This window comes from Diceros bicornis, chromosome 2 (genome assembly GCF_020826845.1).
Source record: "Diceros bicornis minor isolate mBicDic1 chromosome 2, mDicBic1.mat.cur, whole genome shotgun sequence".
Lineage (NCBI taxonomy): Eukaryota > Metazoa > Chordata > Mammalia > Perissodactyla > Rhinocerotidae > Diceros > Diceros bicornis.
Genome location: NC_080741.1, coordinates 22,501 through 47,207, shown reverse-complemented (window position 1 = coordinate 47,207; position 24,707 = coordinate 22,501). Strand labels below are relative to the sequence as shown.

General features: G+C 40.5%; 1 protein-coding gene across 1 annotated transcript in view; it reads left to right on the top strand.

Annotated features, from left to right (window-relative positions):
- Positions 1 to 3,052: 3,052 nt before the first annotated feature.
- LOC131410642 (vomeronasal type-2 receptor 1-like) overlaps positions 3,053 to 24,707 on the top strand; it is a 21,712-nt gene continuing 57 nt past the window's right edge. Inside the window, exons 1-6 of the mRNA XM_058548796.1 lie at positions 3,053 to 3,310; positions 7,548 to 7,839; positions 10,168 to 11,040; positions 17,041 to 17,268; positions 23,500 to 23,623; positions 23,782 to 24,707. The exon at positions 23,782 to 24,707 is cut by the window's right edge and continues 57 nt beyond it. Of these exons, the coding sequence (XP_058404779.1) occupies positions 3,069 to 3,310; positions 7,548 to 7,839; positions 10,168 to 11,040; positions 17,041 to 17,268; positions 23,500 to 23,623; positions 23,782 to 24,707 (2,685 nt within the window). The 5' untranslated portion in view covers positions 3,053 to 3,068. The remainder of the gene's footprint in view (positions 3,311 to 7,547; positions 7,840 to 10,167; positions 11,041 to 17,040; positions 17,269 to 23,499; positions 23,624 to 23,781) is intronic.

The window sequence follows — 24,707 nt, the reverse complement described above, 5'->3', positions numbered from 1 at the left end:
TGCTCTGACAGCATATTACTAAAGCATCACTGAATTTGAGCCATGGAAAGGCTCACTCAGAACCAGAACATCACTGACTCCTTAGGACTCATAGATTCTGAAAAAGGCCATTTAGTCCAAAGCCCCTCTTTTGGGACGAGGGGCTGGCAGTCTAAAGAGGTGAAGAGAGGGCCAGAGAGTGAAGAACCTGGACCTAGGACCTGTCCTCCTGACTTGGTCTGTGTCTTTCGCTCTACGAGGCCTCAGAGAGAACGTGGGCTTTGCTGTCTGCACTTTAGCACATACTAGCTGTGTGAACTCAACGGTTCTTCGTTTGTAAAGCGAACAAAAGAAAACCAGTCATGTAGGATATTATGAGGGCAAAATGAGGCGTTGAGCATCCATCACTGCTTAATAAAAACGCTCTGCATAAGAGTGCTGATGCTGTTTTTCTATTCTCTGCCTCATCTCTGATGAATTCTACTACATTTGGAGGATGTAATCATTGTGGCCCTGGTAAAGTATACTATCATCCTGGGAATTACAAAAATACTGGATACCAGATGCCGCTGCACAAATCAGAAGCCTTGTCAACACTGAATCCAGTTCCTGATCTCGAGGAAGAATAATGTATGTGAAAACAATTTGTAAAATGTAAAATGCTATAAAAATGCTAGTTTTTGTCATTATTAATATAACTTAATCTATGTTAATGATTTTTTATAGTTCCTAGCACAGCTTTTGCCCAGAGGATTAAGACAAATCAGCTTTGGGGATAAACATATGTTTGTGTGAGGGTAGCCCTTGGCAACAAGAGGGGTGATTGCTTAGAAACAGTTGCCTCCTGGTAAGAAAGGGAGAGAAAAAGGAGTGAGGAGTGGTTCCAAACAGTTCCGAGAAAGGCCACGGACTGAACCTTTACAGCTCAGGAGAGGTTCTCAGTTGTCGGTGGTCTGTCACCCAAGGGTCTTTTGTTTGGGTGAAGCCAGACTCTGAAACATCTCTGGGAAGAGATTCCCCTGGGAATCCATCTTTTTCTTTAAGTCTTTTCAGTATCATTTCGAAAGTCTAAGCGTGGCACCTGGGGACCATCCACATTTTAGAAATCTAAGACTCATCAGATGTTTGACAGACTGACATGTCGCCCTGACAGGGGCCAGGGGTGTGCCATCTGCTAGCTCACTTGTGAAGGCCTACTCTGCTGGGGAGACTGAGGCATGGGCCAGCAATTTCACCAGGGAAGTAATAATGGGAAACTCTCTTTTGGGATTCCACAGGGTCAGGTGGAGATTACACTTAACCCAAAAATGTGTACAGGAAATCCTTCAACGGGGACGAAGTGAAGGAAATTATTCTTGTGTGGAAAGGTTAGTGGGACCCTGGTCATTGGTGATGCCGATGCTATTAGGCATCAGGTGTTGCCAGACTATGTGGGGGGTGTGGGAGGGTGTTGGAGTTGAATGTGCATGTGTGGAGGAGCTGTTAAAAAGAGGGGGATTTTTTTTTTGCAGTAGCACTTTTTTCTGTTTATAAAAGAAATACAAGAATATTGTAGAATATGTGGGAAAATATAGAAAAGTATAAAGAAGAAAATTAAAATCACCCACAGTCTACCACCAAAAAGTAATTAAAAGTCTTGCATGGGTGTCGGTCTGGACTGGAAATGAACATGGAAACATGACAACCACTGGTTTTTCAAATGGGAAAAGGAATTTTTTTTGTCTTCTTTTTTCTTTCTTTTGATTTCAGTTTGCAGTGATTTCTTCTAGTGCTTTTAATGGTAGTATACAAATGAAAGGGCGCTATAATATATTGGTAAATTTTATAAATTTATAATACAATTGTGCATGATGCTTTATTATCTGTTGCCTTCACTGTAAGTGTATTGCGAGCTTTCCCTTGTAAGTAAATATTTTTCTAAAACATGATTTAAATGGCTCCTTTGTATTCCATCGTGTGAGTAAATCTTAATTGATTTTAGAAATTCTCTATTGTGTACATTTAGATAGTTCCAATTTTTACTATTATAAAAAAAACTGTACTCAATATCCTTATATATCATGTTTACGTGGATCTCTGTTGCTTCCTTGAGAAAAATACTAGGAAGTAAAATCGCCTGATCAAAGAGCCTACACCTTTTCACGCTCTTGATACATGTAACTGCATAGTGTTCTGAAAATACTCTGAATTTATACTCCAAGGGGAGATGTTTGAGAAGGGGTGAAGGGATAGCCCGGGAGATTGGGAATCCATGGTGAGGTGACCTGGAGAAAGAGATGGGGAGACGTCTCTGGGAAGGCCCTAGAAAGAAAGGTAGGAGAGGGGATTCTCAGGAAGGAATCCAGAATTTCTCAGAGATCTGTACCTGGACCAGTGACAAAGTCAGCAAAGCGAGCCCAGGACAACACTTTGCCTTGAAGAAGAGGTTAAAGAAAATGATGTATACGAAAAATGTTCCTTGAACTCTTAAGGGTTTTACAAAATTTTTCTAGGGTGGGTTATTATCATCTTAGCCACTGATGAGGAACCTGAGGCACAGAATTTAAGTGACTTTCCCACCATCCCACTAATACACGTGGCAGAAACAGACTCAGAATGATGTCTTCTAGTCCAGATCCCCATGGCTTTCCCCTCGACTTTTTCTATACCCCTAAGAAAGACCTTGTCCTGATGTCACCTTGTGCTGAAGTGGAACACCCTTCCTCGCCTTCGGGTCAAGAGCAGCTTCCACGAGGCTTGCTGGAGTGAAAATGACTGAGGCTGACATGATAAAAGAAAGGGACAATTTCTACAACATGAAATGACTATGTTTTAAACTCAAAACCCACTGTTGTCATATATTATTGCTAAGCATAAAAGAGATTTTTATGAGGCTATTTTCGAAGGGGTTACTCAGTTCCTAGTCCAGATCCATAAATTGCAGGTGGCTGTGAGGATCTGTGATTGATTGAGGCGTGACAATTATGTAGCAAGTGGTGGCAGGCCGAGTCCTCTGGGACGTGGCCTGCACACACTCACTGTAACATCTATCAACGTGCCTCGTTAAAACTTTTCACACTGGTCATTTCCCCCAAACTCACCTGATTGAAATGGCTGGCAGGAAGGAATGCTTGGTTCTAGGATTTCTTGTTTTTTTATGGGCTGCATTGGGCATTGAAGGCAAAGAAGAGACAGAAGAACAGACCTGTCGGTTGCTGGGCAAGTTTGACTTGAACGGGTTTGTAGATGCCAGAAACCATTCACTTGTTATTGGAGGACTGTTTCCTGTCCACTCCAGGACCATCCCAGCAAACAAGTCCATTTTGGAGCCAGTATCAGCAAAATGTGAAGGGTAAGCCTTTCTTTTTGTCTTCTTTTTCCATCAGTCGCAGGTGGTGGGCGTGGAGGAGTGGTGGTGGTGGGGTGAGAGTCTGGAACTGGAGCCATGATCCTGGCCCTGACTCCAACACTATCTATTTGACTCAGGTTGGTACTTCCTCTTTCTGGGCCTCAGTTTCTTTAAGGTGGACATTCTAGGATTGCTTAGAAACCAGAAAAGCTTGGTCTCAGGTGGGTCATTTCCCACTTCTGTACCTTGGAAAGAAAGAAGACAGGTTTTGTATGATATAGAACATTGCTCCTCAGAGGGTGTCTGTGGACCAGCAGCACCAGCGTCACCTACGATCTTGTTAGAAATGTACGATCTCAGTCTGCACTGCACGTCTGCAGAATCAGAGTCTGTGCTTTGACGAGACCTCCTGGTGATCCGTGTGCACATTAAGGTTTGAGAAGCACTGATACAGGATTATGGTGTTGCAGCTTTATTGTGAAAATACTCAGTGTGGGAACGCTGATTTATTTCCAAGCTAATGTTCACAGCAAGATTCTTTCAGATGAAAGGCTTCTGCTCTACTGCCCTCACCCCGAAATTGTCACTTCGGGAAATGGGATCCATGACTGATAATCTGAATTTGCTAAGAATCCGTTGTAAGAGAGGCAAACATGGGTTAGATTTCTGGGCGTGAAGTGCACACACACACACACACTTTAGATATGAAGGAATGTCAGAAATTGAAAGAAAGGAAAATAACTCTCCACTATTTTACTAACATAACAAAGCAGCTCTTTTTATTTCCCTATATTCTTTCTCAGCCCTTTACACAAATGCAATGATAATTTTTGCATAGCTGTGACCATAGCACGGACACAGTTTATATTGAGCATTTTACATAATATAGTAAGCATCACCATGCTGCTGCCTGGTAATTATAACTGTAAATGATAAATATTTTAGTAACTGCTTCACAATGAAATCTTTGTGGATCACAACCTTCTCCTTTGATTGTATTTCGTGCTGCGTATTTGAAATATCACTAGAGGGATGGATAAACTGCAATGCTGTTGGCAAAAGGAAAGGACTGCAGTCAATACCTACTTATCTCTTTCCTGGACCTAATTCTTTCCCGTTCTCATGGTGAAGGGAAGGGAAGAAGGATGAGAAGGGCTTTTGCTCACATCCACATTGTTGTAGAGTCAACTCATTATTTATCGCAGAAGGTTTTACTTATTCAATTTCTAATAATATAAAATGAAAACTAGAGTTTTTCATAATGTAGTACACTCATGTTTTATAAATGGAATTACTTAATTTAATCTTCACCCTTCATCAGAACTTCTGAAGGTTATCTTCCTAGCAAGGTTAAATGGAGAAGCCAATATACATATTTTTAATAAAAATCCACCCCTTTCATTAAAAAAACAATTTGGCATATCCACTGTGGTGGAAACTGTGGTGAGAAGTGAGTACATCCAATTTAAAGATAATTCACTATATCAGGAATATATGGATTTCCCTGTCTGGTCTACCTGTTCTCATTTAATTTTCAGAGTGTCTGATAGTTGCTTTATATGTTCTGTCCAGGGATTTTAATTGTAACCAGTGGGAGAGAGAGGGTGGTGTTGCTTACCTCATCTTAATTTTAACTTGGAGCCTGAGGAGTCTTTGAAAGTATTTCTTCAGTGTCTTCTGACTTTCAGTGTTGCTACTCAGAAGTCTGATGACATTCTGATTCTTGATATTTTGTATGAAATTTGTTTCATGTGGTCCAGGGCACCTCAAAAGCCAGTTCCTTGTTCTGAATGTGGGTCAGTGAGGCAAGGCATTGTGTGTATTCTGCTTGTCTCCCTGCCTGATTTGACTGAAACCCAAATTGTTCATCTTTATACTAAAGAAGGCTAGAACTTTTCCCAGCACTTTAGTTCAGCCCAAATATACCCGTATACTTTGGATATTAATAAAATTCCATATTTAAAATTTTTTTGATATATTTTCTTCAAAATTAGAAGTATATAATTCATTTTCACCCATAGCTGTCAACAGTTTCCTCCTATCTATACCCAACCCCAAAGTTCTCCTAGCCTCTTAATACTCCTGCATGTGATGCAACTTTCCCTCCCAATGGGAGAGTCCTCGAGAGAGGCCAGGCCTCAGTGGTGTCAGGAGTTAAGCTGGACCTAATTTCATAGTAATAGTAATTTCATTTTACTAATACTAAATTTAGTAATTACTAATAGTAATTTCATTTCGGCATCATTAACCTTTACATATAACTGATTGAGAAATTCAAGTTGGGGTTTGGGGAAGTATGTTCTGAAACTCACAATTTTAACAAGATAACAAGTTTTGGTTGGCCATCAGCTAAAGTGTGTGGAAGAGGAAGACTTTTCTAGTATTTTGCAAATGTTGTTCACAGCAGAGAAAGACAGTGAAATGGAAGGAGGAAGAGAGTGTTTTAATTCTTATCATGGTTGGTCTAAACTAGGTTAGGATTTAGAGAAATTTTCTGGGGAAACGAAGTTATACATTGTACAACAATAATGTGACGATCTTAGTGGAAATCAATGAATGTAAGAAAAATCACCCCACATCCCACCCTTCCTGTGCTCATTAAAAATTTCCCTGTTGATACTTATCCAAATGTTCATAGAACTTATATGTAGTTTTAATTATAGTGCGACCTGCTTCACTTAATAGTATATGCATGCTGCTGTGTAATTTCTCTAATTGTAGTTTTTTAGTTATGGAAAATATTCCCATCAAGTCAATCTACCCTAATTTATTATTGCTCAGCATCTAAGTTCTTTCCAGTTTTTCAATATTATAAATAATTCTGTAGTGAACAGTTTGGGGCATACATAGTTTTTCCTTTGGGAAGAACAGTTCCTTCAGCTAAATTCTCAGGGGTAGAATTATTGGTTGAAAGCAGGTGAACATTTTTCTAGCTCTTGAAATGTATTGCTATATTAACTAAAAAGATATTGCTATATTTATTTTAAAATGTATATGCCAATTTATGTTGCCATCCGTGTAATTTAGAAGCAACTGTCTGAGGATGATGAAGCCTTTCGTGTTCTGGCACCTTCCGGCTCTCTAGTCCCTCTTCCCTGTGCCACACCCTCCTGCCTGTCCTCCAGATGTGCTGGTCTTTCCCCTCCTAGATTCTCTCACGTCCTCTTGTCACGCCTTCACACACCGTGCCCTCTGCCTGCGTATCTGTCTGTTTCCATGCCGTCCTCCAGAGTCAGCTGACCTATGAGCCCCTGGGGCGAGGTGTCCTCCTCTGTCTCTCATGCCGCACATCTCCTCCTGTTGCTGTGCTTGTCACTGTGGGCTCGATTGCTGGCTGTTTCTCTGCTTCTTTGCTGAGACTCTGCAGTGCCTCTCTTTCCCTGTTGTGTCCACAGCGTCCAGCACCAGTAGACGCAATAACTACATATTGAATGAGAATCAAAGCGAAACTAAACTAGAAACCCAACTAAAGAGACTGAAGGAAAAACCTCATCTGCCCACAGAACTAGTTGCTATTAGATAGTTAATTCAAAAAATATTTATTGAGTAGAAAATATGGAGTTAGATACTATTTAAGAGAAAAAGTTCTCGAGGTTCTTGCTTTCAAATAGGTTAAAGTTTGGTTAAAACTGAGAAGAAAGAAAGAGAATTGGGAATAGACTAGTTATTTTTTAATGGAAAAGAAGTTGAAAAAAAACCCCTGGTGATGGATTACAGGAGAAATAGTTTTCTGCTTTACCAGCTAGGGATTGGGAAGAAGGAGGCACTTATTCATGGTTGTATGTGAGAACAGCAAAAAGGAGACATTTTTCAATTAAAAAATCTCTCAATCTTAACAATCAAATCATGGCAGGAAAATTATGTAACTGAAGTCATAGTATATATAAATTTTATGTATTGCTTTTATGTAGTCCTATCATAAGTATTTTCATAATTTTTAGCATTATGATTACTGTCCGGAAGAAAACAAGAGAAACCTATAGGAGGAAAGGAGACTCATGGCACCAGGGACGTCCAGTAGACGGAGAAGATGCACGAAGGACTCTTGGGTACTCTGTGTGGTGGAGGAAATTGTGATCATAAGAATATTTTTGTGAAAAGAGATAATCAGCAGTTCGGGGAGATTATATCATATGAAAGATATACAGAGCAAGCAAACATCTAAAAAGATGCCTCCCAACCAAACCAATCAAAGATCCACTCTCTGACTAAGGCCTTACAAAAGCGATTTCCTTTTCAGGTTTAACTTTCGGGGATTCCGCTGGATGAAAACCATGATACACACCATCAAGGGGATTAACGAGAGGAAGGACATTCTGCCCAACATCACTTTGGGCTATCAGATCTTTGACACCTGTTTCACCATCTCCAAGTCTGTGGAAGCTGCTTTGGTATTCCTTACCAGGCAGGAAGAAAACAAGCCCAACTTTAGAAACAGTACTGGAGCATTTCTGGCAGGAATTGTTGGAGCAGGTGGATCGTCCTTATCGGTTACTGCTTCAAGAATTCTAGGGTTGTATTACTTACCTCAGGTATCTCAGAATGTTGTGCTTGGTAGCAACTTATAAAGAAACACAAGCTATGTTTGTGGAAATTGCAGCAAATAGTAAGGTGCTCAGGTGAGGCTGGGATAAGCTGCAGAGATGAACAGGCACAGTGATGATGCTGCTGCCCTGTTGCTCTGCTCAGTCAGGCTGCAGCAGGTGGGACTTGATGCCCAGTGAGAGCTGATTTCAGACTCTTCTACGTCTGAAATCCTCAGGATCCTGCTTTAATTTTTGGCTGGAGGTTGTGGCCCAGTGGTTTGTATGCTGACGTCTCACTGGGCACTGACTCTGTAGCCCTCGGTGAAGCGCAGAGTGGGCGATGGAGAAATACTGGTTGGTTGGTTGACAGGTGCTATAGGGAACTCGTGTTTCTGTCCTGTATTAATGCTTATTATCATGACTCTTTGAAATGAGCCTGGGAATCTCACAAGATAGCTAGAGTTTTGGGATGCTAACTTTACAGATTATTTTAAATTCAGAGACAGTGACATGTTTCAACATAAGAATAGATGATGTTAGGAAGAATGGATTATTAAGAAACTATACATAAAGCTCTATAATTATTTCTAAGGATGGGTCATTAAAGTTTCAATAGTCAGGGCTTATTAATGTGAATGATGATTAAATCTGTTTGTGTTATTGTAGTAATGGGAGAATTTGAAATAACTGTAAAAGTAGCAACTACGTAGTATTTATTAAAAAGCTGCAGATACAAATTTAGGAGAAACAGGAAAATATTGAGAATCAGAACCGAGAAGAGGGGTCAGGTGATGCAGCTGACACCCTAGGTGTGGGCTTCATGCAGCTCAGACACCCTGCTGCTGCTGTGAGCTCTGTCTTCCACCGGACACCAGCTGTGGTCCAGGCACCAGCTAGAAACATCTAGATAGATTTCCTCATTTACATCCTTGTAGTCAATCTGCCAAGAAGGTAAAAGAAATCTTCTATGTGACAGATACTTGCATAGTTGTTTTCTCATTTAACATACTGAGTATATTAAGTTGTTATAATATATATTATAACATGTGTATTGTATATAATGAGTATAATATTCATTATAATATACCGAGTATATATTAAGTATACCTAATATACTTAAGATGTAGATATGATTACCCTGATTTTACTTGGGGGGAAACTGAAGTTCAGAAGGTTTAAGTAACTTGTCCACAATCTTACATTGATTAATTATGTAGCCAGATTTAAAAATCAGAATCTCTGTTTCCTAAACGAGATTCTTTCCTACATATGGCTTCCATGATGTTGCTGCTTATGAGTTTCCAAAGAAGAATGTAAGTTTAGCCAACGGAGTAAGAATAGGACAAAGAGTAGAGAAAAGAGAAAAGAGGCATATCCTGTCATTTGTGAAGGAATTGACAGTCATGGAGCTACGGAATTATAATAGAGGAGGTCCAATTGAGGTGATGCATTAACAACATAGGATTGGAATGGGATGGGTTAGGGGAGAATGTGACATGTGTTCATTGTAGTGTCAGCGAGGTTGAGGGGAAGGCACAGCAGAAATGCACGTAAGACTGTCAGGAATTCCTGGGACTGAATCCTTGAGTTCTCACTGGTGGAAAATACACGCAAGGATCACTGGCAAAATGGGAAAAAAATACCTCTTCATTTATCAAGACAAGTGCCTGTAAAATGAGGGCTTCTAGTAATTTTGTGGGAGAATGTGACTTAGACCGAGGTTGAAGTGAAGCTTCTTACGATTTTTCTCAGTCTAAGTCTTGGGACCTAAATACTCAGCAGTCCTGGCAGAGAGAAACAGGAAAGAGAAGAGGAGAGAAGGAGGGAAAGTGGTAGTGATGGGAAGACACACATTGAGAGAGAGAGGAGGTGGGAGAGAGAGGGGGAGAGAGAGGGAGGGAGAGAGAGAAGAACTGGGCCTGCCAAAGAAACTGTGAGTCTACCCCCTCCATCATGTGTGGATGAGAAGCTAGATCCAAGAAAGAGCCTGGATGGCGTGACTTGTCACCTAGTCTCAGAAGGCAAACGGAAGGGCAGATGACCTCCCTTTCAGTGCTGTGACCCCATGTGTGAAAAGTGGTGCATTGAATGTCATCTTCTTAACAATGAGCTCCTCCAACTCCCTTGGGGTGGAGTTGGAAAAGGGTGAACAGGGAGGCCCAAAGCATTTACTTTAACCGTCCCCACCCACTGGGAAGGGAGAGGAGGAGAAGCCCTTTCGTCTATGGAAGGATGTGAGAATTCCCTCCCTCTCCAATAAAAGTATTCAGAGATTGTATAATTTGAGATTTGGCTGTTGCTTTCTAATAGCTGCATGAATGTTTTCAATTGCAGGTGGGCTATGCCTCTACTTGCTCAGTTCTCAGTGACAAAAACCAGTTTCCGTCTTACCTTCGCACAGTTGCCAGTGATAAGTTCCAGTCGGATGCCATGGTCAAACTCATCCAACACTTTGGTTGGGTCTGGGTAGGCACGATAGCAGCTGATGATGATTATGGAAAATATGGAGTAAAAATTTTTGAGGAAAAAATGGAGAGTGCCAACCTCTGTATTGCATTCTCTGAAATCATTCCCAAAGTCTATTCCTGTGAGAAAATGCAAAAAGCTGTTGATGCTGTAAAGAACTCCACTGCCAGAGTCATTGTGCTTTATGTGTCTGATATTGACCTCAGTCCTTTTGTGCTGGAAATAGTTTTCCATAACATAACTGACAGAACGTGGATAGCGAGTGAAGCCTGGATTACCTCAGCTCTCATTGCAAAGCCTGAATGTTTCCCATATTTTGGTGGAAGTATTGGATTTGCAGTACCCAAAGCTGATATACCAGGATTAAAAGAATTCCTTTATGATGTACATCCTGGCAAGGATCCAAATGATGTTCTGACCATTGAATTCTGGCAAACTGCTTTTAACTGTACTTGGCCCAATAGTAGTTTTCCCTACTATATTGACCATAGAATGAATATGACTGGTAAAGACGACAGGTTACATGCCATGTCTGATAAATTCTGTACTGGAGAGGAGAATTTGGAAGATCTTAAAAATACCTATCTGGATGTGTCTCAGCTAAGAATCACAAACAATGTCAAACAAGCTGTGTATTCTCTGGCTTATGCCCTGGATCGTCTCAGTAGATGTGAAGAAGAAAGTGGGCCATATTTTCCAGGGAACACCTGTGCATATATACCCGATTTTGAGCCTTGGCAGGTAAGTTGTTGTTTGTTTTACTTTGTGATATGGTTTGACATTAAAAGAATTCATACTATTAAAAGCATTGATTTGCTTTTGTACTTAAAAGACATGATCTTATCACCTAAAAGGATGGTTTGCTTGTGTGATCTAAATGGGCATTTTTAAGTTCTCATTTGGTAACAGAGTTATTATTAAATTTGTTGTGAATGATTGGAAATCCTCCCAAAACAGTGCCTTAAACATGATAGGGTTTTTTTCCCCTCACATAAATGAAGTCTAGAGGTTAGCATTCTGGCACTGAAAGAGTTGTTTAGGGATCCAGGCTCCTTCTACCCTGTCGCTTCAGCGTCCTCACCATGAGGGTTTACCTCTTAATCTCCAGTGGCTACTTGGGCTTCAACCATCATTCCACACTCTACCAGTAGGAAGCAGAAAGGGCAAAGATGTGTACATCCCTCCATTTAAGCATATTTCCTAGAAATTACATACAATTCTCCTTACATGCCATTAGCCAGAATTTAGTTATACGGTCATATCTAGCTGCAAGGGAAACTGGAATATGTAGTCTTTACACAGCATGGGAGGGCACGCAAGGGCACGCAAGGGCATCAATGCCAGGAGGCAAGGATTATTAGGAGCCATCTTGGAGATTGGCTCTCACATCTCCTGTCTCAGGTCTGATGTCCCAGCAATTCATGTTGGGACACTGTAGCCCTAATGGTCTCACCAAGATGCACACCCACTCGGAGTGCTCCTCTGCTTATATCCTTTGGTACCTCCCCTCTTACCTGTAAAGGATAAAGCATGAGCATTCCTGGTCTGGCACTATCAGCATCTCTGATTTCATTGCTCCTTCCACGACCCTCTGCATTCAGCAACACAAAATTGCTTGTCACTTCCAGCAGAGTCCACAGTGGCTGGAACCATTGCATGTTCATTTTCATTTTCAAATTGATCCCACCTTGCAGTTAGTCAGGCGTCTCTCTAGCCTCTTCCAAACTGTGATAGTTCTTTATTCTTTCCTAGTTTTTCATGACCTTGATACTTTTTATAAGCACTGGCTATTTTCAGAATGTTTTTCAGTTTGGGTTTGTCTAATGTTTTCTCATGATTACATTGAGATTATGCATTTTTGGCAAGAATACCATAGAAGTGATGTTGTATCCTTTTCTATGCCTCATATCAGGAGATACATAATGTCATTATGTCTCATTATTGGTGATATTAACTTTGATCATTTAGTTACAATGATGTCACCATGATTTCCACAGTAAAGTTACTACGTTTCCCTTTGTAATTAATAATTATCTTGTGGGGCAGTATTTTGAGGCTCTCAAAATGTTCTGTTTCTTATCATGCTTTTACCTACAAATTTTAGCACCGTTGATGATTCTTGACTGAAACAGTTATTGCTGTGTTGTTTAAAAAGCAGTGATTTTCTATTTCCCTCATTCCTTCCATATTTATTAAGTGGGATTCTACTTCTCCTCCACTGATTTACTTATATCAATATGGACTCATGGATATTTGTTTCTATTCTATGAGCAGAATAATCCATAACTATCATTATTCATTTTGTTGCTCAAAATTTCCCGTATTCGACCATTGGGAGCTGCCTTGAGCTGGCCTCCCTTTACTTTTGACATATCCCCATCTTTTCTGAGCATTTACTTGCTTTCTGGAGCCCCAAGATGTTCCAGGATCATCTTGTACTTTCTCTGCCCCAGGCCTGTAGTCAGCCATTTCTCCAATGAGTCCTGTTTTTTACAGGAGAATGGAATTGAGAAACTAAGATCTGAGTGCTAGGTGTGTTCATTGGTGGTAAATTCAGAATGAGAAATTAAGCTGTATTTTAAATGCCATAGGCGAGTTCCTTCATTTTAAAAGAAATCCTCTGGGTGCTTCTTTTGTAATAAAAAGGATCCTTTTATGACAAGAGATTTTCACATATTGAGGTATATGGGGTAACTATTCGGGTTCAAAACCTATTTGGCTTGAACTAAAAAGCCTGACTTATGGCCTATCAAGCATGCCATAGGCGAGTTCCTTCATTTTAAAAGAAATCCTCTGGGTGCTTCTTTTGTAATAAAAAGGATCCTTAAATGACAAGAGATTTTCACATATTGAGGTATATGGGGTAACTATTCGGGTTCAAAACCTATTTGGCTTGAGCTAAAAAGCCTGACTTATGGCCTATCAAACATACACTGTACAACTGCTTAACCATTTAAAGTAAAGAATGCACTCTCTTAAGATAAGAATGCATATCTCCCCCCTAGGCCCTGTTGGTAACGTCCTATTGGTAACGTCCAGATTAGTCCCTTTCCCAACATCAGGGTCATGTCGACCTGCTAATGTGCAACTAAACACTTCTTTGAAATTTTGATGCAACTGTATCCTGGGTGTGTTTAACGTATGTTCTTTGTTCTAAAAAGATATAAGACTGTAGTGAAAACCATGCTTCTCCGGAACTCTTTCTAAGGCCTTCCCGGGTTATAATCTTCACTCTGGTGCAAGTAAACTCGCCTTATTTCTCTTATCTATAGAATGGTTATTGGTTATTTTGTGTCGACATAAATAACAACTCTTTAGTTTATTATTTAAACATTTCAATATTATAATTTAAATTTACTCAAAGAGTGACAAATATGTATGAGGATTGCAGAGCAATGTGTCTTTAGGGAGAGTCAAAGGACCACATAGTGTCAGGGTGAATGTTGGTGGATTAATCCATGACAGGATTCAGACTCCTTGACACATTCCCTGTATTTAAAACTGTGAAAAGCAAGACCTCACAGTGGAGAGGGTTAATTTCATTTACGAATTCTTCATAAATGTGTCGACACAAAATTTCACTCCAGATCATCAGACACCACAATTTAGGCTCTTTCCACTCTTTTGTGTGGCCTCTGTTGTTTGTGGAGGATTAGGGACTGGATTGGGCCCTCTGGTTGGGAAACATAGGCCCAGTTTATGCTGACAGACACAGGACAGGATATATCCTGGTGCAGACTGGTACCTTTCTACTAAAGAAGGCACGCTCTCACCCCGGCTGAGGTTGATGGGGTGAGGCAAGAGGCCGAGAGGTATTGTTTTGTCAGGGGTTCCCGTTGCTGCCCATGTCACCACTCCGCAGGTGCACAACCAGGCCCGCCCCTGGATGTACTCTTGGCCACAGCCCCTTCGGCACACCTTGTCCCATGTGTTATTCCCTTGGCTTAGAATCTCCTCATCCCCAGTGTTTCTCAGGCAAATTCCTACTAATTTTTTAAAACCCAGCTTAGACGGTCATTTCCTGGGGAGACCTCTTCTGATTCTCCTAAGGCAGTTAGTTAGCCGCTCCCTCCTCTGTGCCTTCTCCACGCTCTCTCCACAACAGCAGCACAGAGCACACTGAGTCTCACTATCGCACCTGCTCATCCGTCTAGCCTTTCCACTGGACTGTGAGCTTTGAAGAGTAGGGAGTGGATCTTGTTGATCTTCACATCTCTAGCACCTGACACATAGGGAAAGGAGTGCTGGTGGTGGGTGTAGACTGGTACCCAAAAGTGGAAGGAATCTAGAAGGGAAGTTACAATATCCTCTCTTTCCAGATATGGAGGTATTGGGAATACTAGGCACCATTATGCCGTAGTATAGATCAGTGCTGTCCAGTAGAAATATAGGAGCCACACAGGTAATTTAAAATTTTCTAGTAACCAAATTAAAAAAATAAAAAGTGGAGCTGGCCCGGTGGCGTAGAGGTTAAATACATGCGCTCCACACCAGCGGCCTGAGGTGTGCAGGTTCGGATCCTGGGCGCAGGCGGACGCATGGCTTGTTAAGCCATGCCATGCTGTGGCAGCGTCCCATACAAAGTAGAGAAAGATAGGCACAGATGTCAGCTCAGGGCCAATCTTCCTCAGCAAAAGGAGGAGGATTAGCTTCGGGTGTTAGATCAGGGCTGATCTTTCTCACACAAAAATGTAAAATAAAAAGAAACAGATGGAATTAAATTTAATATATTTTATTCAACCCAAAATAATATTTTACATGTAGTCATAATCAGGAAAATATAACATAAAAATAATAATACAAAATTATTGGTGAGATATTTTACATTTTTAAAAATTAAGTCTTTGAATCCATTGTGTATTTTATACTTACGGCCTATCTCAATTTGGCCAGTCACCTTTCAGGTTTCAATTGTCACATGTGGCTACAAGTTGTTGTATTAGACAGTGAAGGTATAGAGGAAGTGGAAAAAATCCAATTCCATGAATTAGATCTGAGTTTCACATTATTTTCATTATAAACCCTATTTTCTAGGCAATTGAGTTTTTATTTATTTATTTATTTTTATTGCGGTAACATTGGCTTATAACATTGTATAAATTTCAGGTGTACATCATTATACTTCTGTTTCTGCATAGATTACATCATGTTCACCACCCAAGGACTAATTACAATCCATTACCACACACATGTGCCTAGTCATCCCTTTCACCCTCCTCCTCTGCCTTCCCCTCTGGTAACCATCAATCCAATCTCTATCTCTATGTGTTTGTTTGTTGTTGTTTTTATCTTCTACTTATGTGTGAGATCATACAGTATTTGACCTTCTCCCTCTGACTTATGTCGCTTAGCATAATACCCTCAATGTCCATCCATGTTGTCACAAATGGCTGGATTTCATCATTTCTTATGGCTGAGTAGTATTCCATTGTGTATATATACCACATCTTCTTCATCCATTCGTTCGTTGATGTGCACTTAGGTTGCTTCCAAGTCTTGGCTATTGTTAATAATGCTGCAATGAACACAGGAATGCACGTATCTTTATGCACGCATGTTTTCATGTTCTTTGGATAAACACTCAGCAGTGGAATAGCTGGATCGTATGATAGTTCTATCCTTAATTTTTTGAGGACTCTCCATACTGTTTTCCATAGTGGCTACACCAGTTTGCACTCCCACCAACAGTGTATGAGAGTTCCCTTCTTTCCAACAATTGTTGTTTCCTGTCTTGTTAATTATAGCCATTCTGATGGGAGTGAGGTGATATCTCATTGTAGTTTTGATTTGCATTTCCCTGATAGTTAATGATGTTGAACATCTTTTCATGTGCCTGTTGGCCATCTGTATATCTTCTTTGGAGAAATGTCTGTTCAGGTCTTTTGCCCATTTTTTAATTGGGTTGTTAGTTTATTTATTGTTGAGATATATGAGTTTTTTATATATTTTGGATATTAACCCCTTATCAGATATATGGTTTGCAAATATCTTCTCCCAGTTGTTAGGTTGTCTTTTCGTTTTGTTGATGGTTTCCTTTGCTTTGCAGAAGCTTTTTAGTTTGATGTAGTCCCATTTGTTTATTTTTTCTATTGTTGCCCTTGCCCGGTCAGACATGGTACTTGAAAATATATTGCTAAGACCGATGTCGCAGAGCATACTGCCTATGTTTTCTTGTAGAAGTTTCATAGTTTCAGGTTTTACATTCAAATCTTTAATCTATTTTGAGTTAATTTTTGTGTATGGTGTAATATAATGGTCTACTTTCATTTTTTTTGATGTGGGTGTCCAGTTTTCCCAACACCGTTTATTGAAGAGACTTTCCTTTCTCCATTGTATATTCTTGGCTCCCTTGTTGAAAATTAGCTGTCCATAGATGTGTGGGTTTATTTCTGGGCTCTTGATTCTGTTCCATTGATCTGTGTGTCTGTTTTGTGCCAGTACCATGCTGTTTTGTTTACTCTAGCTTTGTAGTATATTTTGAAATCAGGGAGTGTGATACCTCCAGCTTTGTTCTTTTTTCTCAGGATTTCTTTGGTTATTCGGGGTCTTTTGTTGTTCCGTATAAATTTTAGGGTTCTTTGTTCTATTTCTGTGAAAAATGTTGTTGGAACTTTGATAGGGATTGCATTGAATCTGTAGATTGCTTTAGGAAGTATGGAAATTTTAACTATGTTAATTCTTCCCATCTAAGATAGGCAATTGAATTTTTACAAATTGCTTTTTTCCCTCCTTGTTTTCTAGTTAATGTACTATATGAAGACACTTAAGTTTACAACCCATAGTGGAATGAGAATAGAAATTGATGAAAATGGAGACGTGAGTGGGTACTATGATATCCTAAACTGGCAACTGGATGATAATGGAGAGGTTGCCTTTGTGAAGGTTGGAGAATATACATTTACAGACTCTAAGTTTGAACTCGTGATGAAAAAGAATGCAACAATGTTTTGGAACACTGAATCGTCAGAGGTTAGTTACTCTGACATCTTATTTTGTTTATATATACAGAGAATTGCCTTTCCATATTGTTTTAGGCACTATGGAATATCAGACACCTAGAGCTGGCCATTCCAAGTCAACTTTCCCAAATACTGTAAACGTCTTTTCTGTATAGAGATTCAGATATTTTGTTTTTGTACTATTTTGTTGGATTCTAGTTTTAAATATTAGTTCTATTATTTTGATTTTCTTCTTCAAATATTTCAATCATACTTATATTTGACTTCTTTTGTCTGTCTTCCATTTTATCCACTTTCTCTCTGATCATTTTTGTCTTTTTCTTTATCCCATCCCTATTTTCTTGGTTGCTTTCCTGCCTTTATTTAATACCCCTTATTAAGTTTTCACTCAAATATATATATTTTTGAACACCTTGTGACTTTTATCTTAATTTCTGAAATAGTTTTTCATTTTTCTTTAATTTCTTTCCTGAGTAAAATGAACTTTTTTTTTCATTTATTCCAGTTTCATATCTATTTATGTTTTTAATTTTAAATATCTAGGTGAGATATTTTTGCACATCTCTTCTTTTCTGAGAATATTTAATTGCAGTGCTAGAATATTTATTTAAAGTGCTGTGTTACAGTATTCTTCTGCTTAATAGTTGCATGGGGGTGTGTGTGTGTGTGTGTGTATGTGTGTGTGTGTCTTTTGGAGGGGAACTTTAACCTGCTAGAATTTTTTGATTTTCATAGTCTGTCTTCCTCCTATAGTTAACTTATATTGAAGCACAATTCTATTTTTGGTCATTTTTATCGACAAGGATGAGGGTTTTGGGTGGCTTGCAAGATTTCAAAACTGCCTTCTTCTGTTACTTGAGTGAAGAGCAGTTTATTTAAGAGATGATTTTTTATGATAAGAGAGGGCTTAATGTGTCTTTTGATTTAATGGTTCAATCTTGTTTCTGCAGGATTCTTAATTTTCCCCTCTTGCTTCTTTCCCTTTCTACCATGTCTCAGAAAGGCACTTCTCCCTCTGTAAAACTTCTGGTCCCACTGCAGTGGTGCCTTCCTGAAACCTTCGCTTTGAGCCTCCCCTTTCAAGACCTTTCCCTGGAGCCAGTGCTGTCTCTACAAGGCTTTGGCCCCATCTCAATGTGGGACAGGGCATTTTCTTTCCAGGAATGGCTGTGTTGCTCTCCATCACCATTAGGTTCTCTGCTCCCCCTTCCTCCTTTCTGTGCAGTTTTTCCAGATTCCCTTCATTTCCACACACTAGGGATGAGGAGAGAACTCTAGAGACGGATCTGCTGGAATTTAACAGGTACTTCTCTACATACAAGTACTTTGAAGTGCTCAGTAGTCTCAGGCTCTTCACGATGTGGGTCATGTGTGGTTTTACTTCTTAACCTGTATGGTCTTTTTCAGAGGGTGTGTGGAGCAGCTACCTTACCTGGGCGACCCAGAAGTCCTCCCTCCCTCTCTGACTGGAGTTCTACAGGGACTCACTTCTTCCTCCCTCTTTTCTTTTTATTTGTTCCCAGGGTCAAAGAATGGGAGGGAGGGTTTACAAGTTCATAATATAACTTGAGATAAGGAACACTAGCAACCAGTATGGTATAGTGTGGGTGCACACACATGCCAATAAGCTTTAATGTATCATTCACAAATCCTTTATTGAGAGATTATAGGAGAGAAAGGTGAGTTTCATTAAGCTTTAAAATTCTTTTGGAAACGTTGTTTTCAAAATTGTTCTCAGAAGTAGTAGAAGTAAGGTTTGTGGATTAAATGTGTTGGTTTTGGATATAGAGTTCTTACCCTAGATAAAAAGCTGTTATTTTCATTATTATTGTTATTCATTATTATTTATTAATAGTGAATTATTATTATTAATTTCATTATTTGTTGTTAATTATTATTATGGTTTTATCCCTCCTCCTCCTAGAGCAACAGGAGGGCTTTGATATGCTGACTGCAGCTCTGAACATTTTAAAAGAGAAGCTAGAAACTGAGTCCCCTGGGAACACGATGTGAAGACAAGCCCAGAGAAGTGAGGGCAAACTCACCACTTACAGACGGCTGACTTTCACCCTGATTAAAATGTCACTTCTAGGAAAGGAGGAGTTGTGGCTTGGTGTTTCCTACAGGGTGGCTGTTGTGTTATGGTGCAATGTGTGGTGGTTGTGCACACACGTGGAAGAACATTGCAATTAATCTTCCATGTGACTCTCAGGATGCAGACCCAGTGGGAGTGAGAGCTGGACGTGGGCGCAGCACAGCCGGTGCTTTTGCTTTGCTGGTGCAAGACTGTTCTTGGTGTCTTTTTTCATCTTGTTTCTTATTCATGTGTCTTCCCTCTTCTTGGCCTGAGATCTGAGATCCCCAAACAGTCTTCCCAATCATGCTGAGAAAGGATGCAAGAACAAGTGAGCAGAAAATTAAGATTTCTGAGCTCCTATGCTGTGCCAGACACCTCTATCTTTTTGATCTCTTTTTTTGTTGCTGTCTGCTTTCCATGGGCAGCAATAAACATATATAGACTCAAACATACTCACACAAGCATTCCCACACAAGCACACTCACACATGCAAGTTCCTCCCTTTCTTGGCTCATCCTAAGCAGCTCTTGAATACATCATGGCAGGATACAAAAATAAAATAACTTATCCGTGTTTGCCACTGTAGGGACCACAGCTCTCTTCTGCATTTTATTTCTTTGACCTACAGCTGTTCTGTCCAATACAGTAGCCCCTAGCCACATGTAGCTTTTAAAATTTAAATTAATTAAAATTAAATAAAACTAAAAATTTAGTTCCTTAGTCACCTTAGCCACATTCTAAGTGCTCAACAGCCACATGTGGCCAGACAGAGAATACCTCCATTATTGCAGAAAGACAGAGCTGCCCAAAGCCCAGAGTGTAAACCGTCCTCTGTGTCCTGAGCTCTCTCCCTGAATGGGGCTGAGACTTTTTACTTCTATTTTCCTAGTGTCAGGCGTATCATGTGTGCTCAATATAAGGCTTTGCTCGAAAAAGAAGATGCTATAGCTTGTATATACAAGGTTCACAGAATGCTCGTTCTACTAAAAATTGATGGAAAAATGGTAAAATGTAGCAGTAGATTTCTATTTTAATAATGTTCCTTAGAGCATAGTAATTTTATTTTTCTCATCTTCTTTATTAAAATTGGGGTTATATTTATATAGTGAAATGACTTGAATGTAATTCATACAAACTTACTAAGCATCTGCTCTGGTCTACCTCTCTGGTAAGCACTGCAAAAGGACCACCACCCTCACAGCACTCACAATCTAAGTAATTGATTGAGCAAATATTTATTGAGCACAATGTTATTTGTGCTGGACACTGTTATAGGAACTGGGGTATGTCAGTGTACAAACCAGAACCAATCCCTGCCTGGTGGAGCTCATGTTTCAATGGGAGGAACTAGGCAATAAATGGATAAATAAATGAATTATATAGTATCTTAAAAGGTGATATTGTTAGGGAGAAAAACACAGCAGGGACTGGGGTGGGGAGCTGGGGGGTGTGTTGTATTGTCATTTCACACGCTGTGCTCAGGGGTGAACAAAAACCTAAAAGGAAGTGCATCCAGGCGTTATCTAGGGAAGAGCATTCCAGCGGAGGGAACAGGAACTTCTAAGCCCTGAGGCAAGGGAATGCTTTGCATTTGGGAAGAACAGCAAAGAGGTCAGTGTGGCCTGAAAGAGTGGGAGAGAGGGTCAGATCACGTAGGGCCTTTTTGGCTGTTGAAGGACTTTGACTTTTACACTGAATGGAAAGGGAAAGGCACAGAAAAGTCTTGATAGAGGAGAGGCATGATCTGACTCAGGGTTTAAAGGATCATTCTGTTTGCCATGTTGCAAATAGATGGAAGGGGTGGGATAGAGGGGACGAGAATAGAATCCACTGGGTTTGCTGACACACTGGACTTGGAAGAGTCCCGCATCAACAATTAGTGGACAGTATAAGGCATGATTTAACTCATGGTAGTAAACTGAGTCTGGTGGTTGCTGAAAAGATGGCCCTGAGTGAAAGAGAGGGTAGATGTAGGCAAGTAATAGAAGATAAGGTTGGAGATGTTGGATGAGAATGGTGGTGTCGGTGACAGAAAGGGGGAACTTGGGAGGAGGAATCAGGTTAATGGTGTTACTGAACTAGGTCTGTTTTTGCCCACCGCCCAGAAAGCCAACACTGAGACGATGAGATCGCAGAGAGAGAGAGAGTTTAATCACAAGGCAGCCAAGTGAGGAAAATGGGAGAACAAGTCTCAAATCCGCCTCCCCCAAAATAGGGACTCAGGGATACTTGTGGGGTAGGGGGCAAGGTGGTCTGAAATGTGGAGATAGATGATTGGAGGTGAGAAGAGGTGAGGTAATTGATGATCTGCGCAAGCGTAGTCAGACTTCATGCCCCTTCTTAGGACACATGTTCACAAAATCGTGGCATTAGCATGACCCAAGGGTGGAGTTTTTAGCCTCTTGACGTCAAAAAGTCACTTTATCAGACATCTGTGCAGGCCCAGTGGATGAGTTGGTGGTCTCAACCGGCCTGAAGTGGACAAGGGGTTCTAATTCCTGAAAAACAACTCAAACATCCATTACCATGGTGACCCAGGCTTCAAGGAGATGTTTTCTATAGGAACCTAGTGGGAGTCAGATAGCATATTGCCTAAACAGCACAGTTAACAATGGGTGGGGAACAACTAAAAGCTACAATCAGTAATTGCAAAAAGGAAAAAAATACTTTACTTCCTAGCTACTTATTTGTCAATGGTTAACTGTTTCAATGGGGATGGTTTTGAACATGTTGAGTTTGAGGTGGTGATAGAATCTCAAAGTAGGGACATGTTGGAAGTTTAGGATATGGAATTAGAGATCAGGTGAGAAAGGCTGGTGTTAGAGTCAAGATTTGGGACTTCTTATGTAGAGGTGCTGGTCAAAGACAAGAGAAAGAATGAGCTGCTTTATATTGAGAGATAAAAGCAGAGGATCAAGAAAATGCCCACAGTGATGATGAGGGTGAAAGTAGAACCAACAAAGTAAATAAAAGGGCCCAGTCGAAGCCAAGGGAGCCTGCATGTTAAAGAGAGTTGATCAAGATATGGAAGAGAGATGGAGGAGATGTGGCTGGAGGAAAAGCCGTCAGATGTGGCAAGAAACATTTCAGTGAGGTGAGTGGGTTGGAAGCTAGATCGAGAGTGCTGAGAAGGAAAGGGACACTGAGGAATGGAACAGAAAGTCATCAGTGCATTGTTCGTGGTGGTTTTCAAAGAAAGGTGTATGGAGAGCTCTTTTCAGAAGGCTGGGTCAGGAGAGAGGAAATCCCGTACGTTCTGTGGTGACACACACACAGACGCACAGACACGCACACACACCTTATGAGAAACCTGTCTATTGTGTGTAGCAATACATGTGTCAGTAACATGACAGATCATAACTGGAAATCAGAGATTTCCAGTATTTTCCATTGTTATCTAATTCAGATTTGTCCTGGAAAACTCGACATAGGAAAATACTGATTTCCAAAGTAAACATAAATATGATTCTTCACTTTCCAAAATGAATCTTTGCTTAATGGAAAATACATTTTAAATAGGAAGCTCCTCATTTACATTAAGATATAAACCAATTTACAAACATTGCGTTTATACTGGGTTTCATGGTGCACATCCATGTAGAATGTAAAGGGAGGCCTGTGTTTTCCACTGAGTTTTCTCAACTCTTTTTGCTACAAACTATTTCAGTGTTGTGCTTGTCCACTTTTCATTTTTGCGGTGCCAAGTTTCCCCATGGGACAGATCTTTAATTTTTCATTTGTGCTGATCCTGGATGACATGTCTTTGACTTTCAGACTGCGTTGGGATGACCCTGCTGAGAAGAAATCTTTTTCAGGCTTTCAAGATGATTCTTGGTGTCACAGGTCCCCCACAAGCAGGAACAGACTTGTCCAACTGTCTTCTCTTCAGAGTCCCATGGGCATGCAGCCTGGCTGAGTCCCCAAGGTTAGAAAGCCCTAGCTTTAGGATTGGCTTTGCACTTCTAGAATCAACCACAGGACTTTTAGCAAAATTCCTCTCTAGGCTCTCCATGTTGTTTTTCTCTTTGTTATCCTTGCTCAGCTATCCTGGGTTTCCCAAGATATCGTAAATCCTCCACAGAAATCCAGATGGGAACTTTCTCAGCCTCACCAGTGGTGGAGACGAAAAGGCTTTGTTATACGTGGTGTATTTGTCTTTGCTAGCTTCCCCATTCAGTGTGTACTGATCTGTGTCGTCCTGGGACCCGGAAGGGGATTCGTCATGGGGAACCAATATGCTGCTTCGACTGCATCCCATGTGCTGATGGACACGTGTCACGGGAACCAGGTAGAGATGGTCATTTTTTCATTGATACTAAAATGCAATTAGATCAAACATGTTTTGGCAAAGAGGGCCTTGGGAGCCTTTGGCTGCTCTGGACTACTCACAGCTGAAGGGGACAACTGAGTTTCCTTGCAGCCAATCCTCTCTTCTTTGTTCATTAGGTCAAAGGGAGTGTGAACAGTGCGGTGAAGACTATTGGTCAAATGCACAAAAGAATAAGTGTGTGCTGAAAGAGGTGGAATTCCTTGCTTATGATGAGGCCCTGGGATTCACGCTTGTCATTCTCTCCATCTTTGGGGCGCTTGTGGTCTTGGCAGTCACAATTGTGTATGTGCTGTACAGGCATACTCCACTTGTGAGTGCCAATGACCGGGAGCTGAGCTTTCTCATCCAGCTTTCTCTTGTCATCATGCTGCTGTCTTCCATGCTTTTCATTGGCAAGCCACACCACTGGTCCTGTGTGGCCCGCCAGGTCACTCTGGCAATGAGCTTTTCTCTTTGCCTGTCTTGCATTCTTGGAAAGACTATTTCACTGTTTTTAGCCTACAGAATTTCCAAATCCAAAACCAGATTTATATCCATCTGCCCCCTTTATCGGAAAATCATTGTACTAATTTCTGTCCTAGTCGAGATTGGCATATGCACAGCCTACTTGGTATTGGAACCCCCAAGGGTCTTCAAGAACATGCAATCTCAAAATATAAAGATCATTTTGGAATGTGATGAAGGTTCAATAGAATTTTTATGCTCTATGTTTGGGATTGATGTCTTTCTGGCTTTGCTATGCTTTCCTACCACCTTTGTGGCTCGCCAGTTGCCGGATAATTACTATGAAGGAAAATGCATCACCTTTGGGATGCTAGTCTTTTTCATCATCTGGATCTCTTTTGTTCCTGCTTACTTGAGCACCAAAGGCAAGTTCAAAGTGGCTGTGGAAATATTTGCAATCTTGGCATCCAGCTATGGTTTGTTGGGTTGTATATTTGCTCCCAAGTGCTTCATTATTTTGCTGAGGCCAAAGAGGAACACTGATGAACTTGTTGGTGGAAGAGTCTTCACTATAGAAAACAGCATCCGACTGACTTCA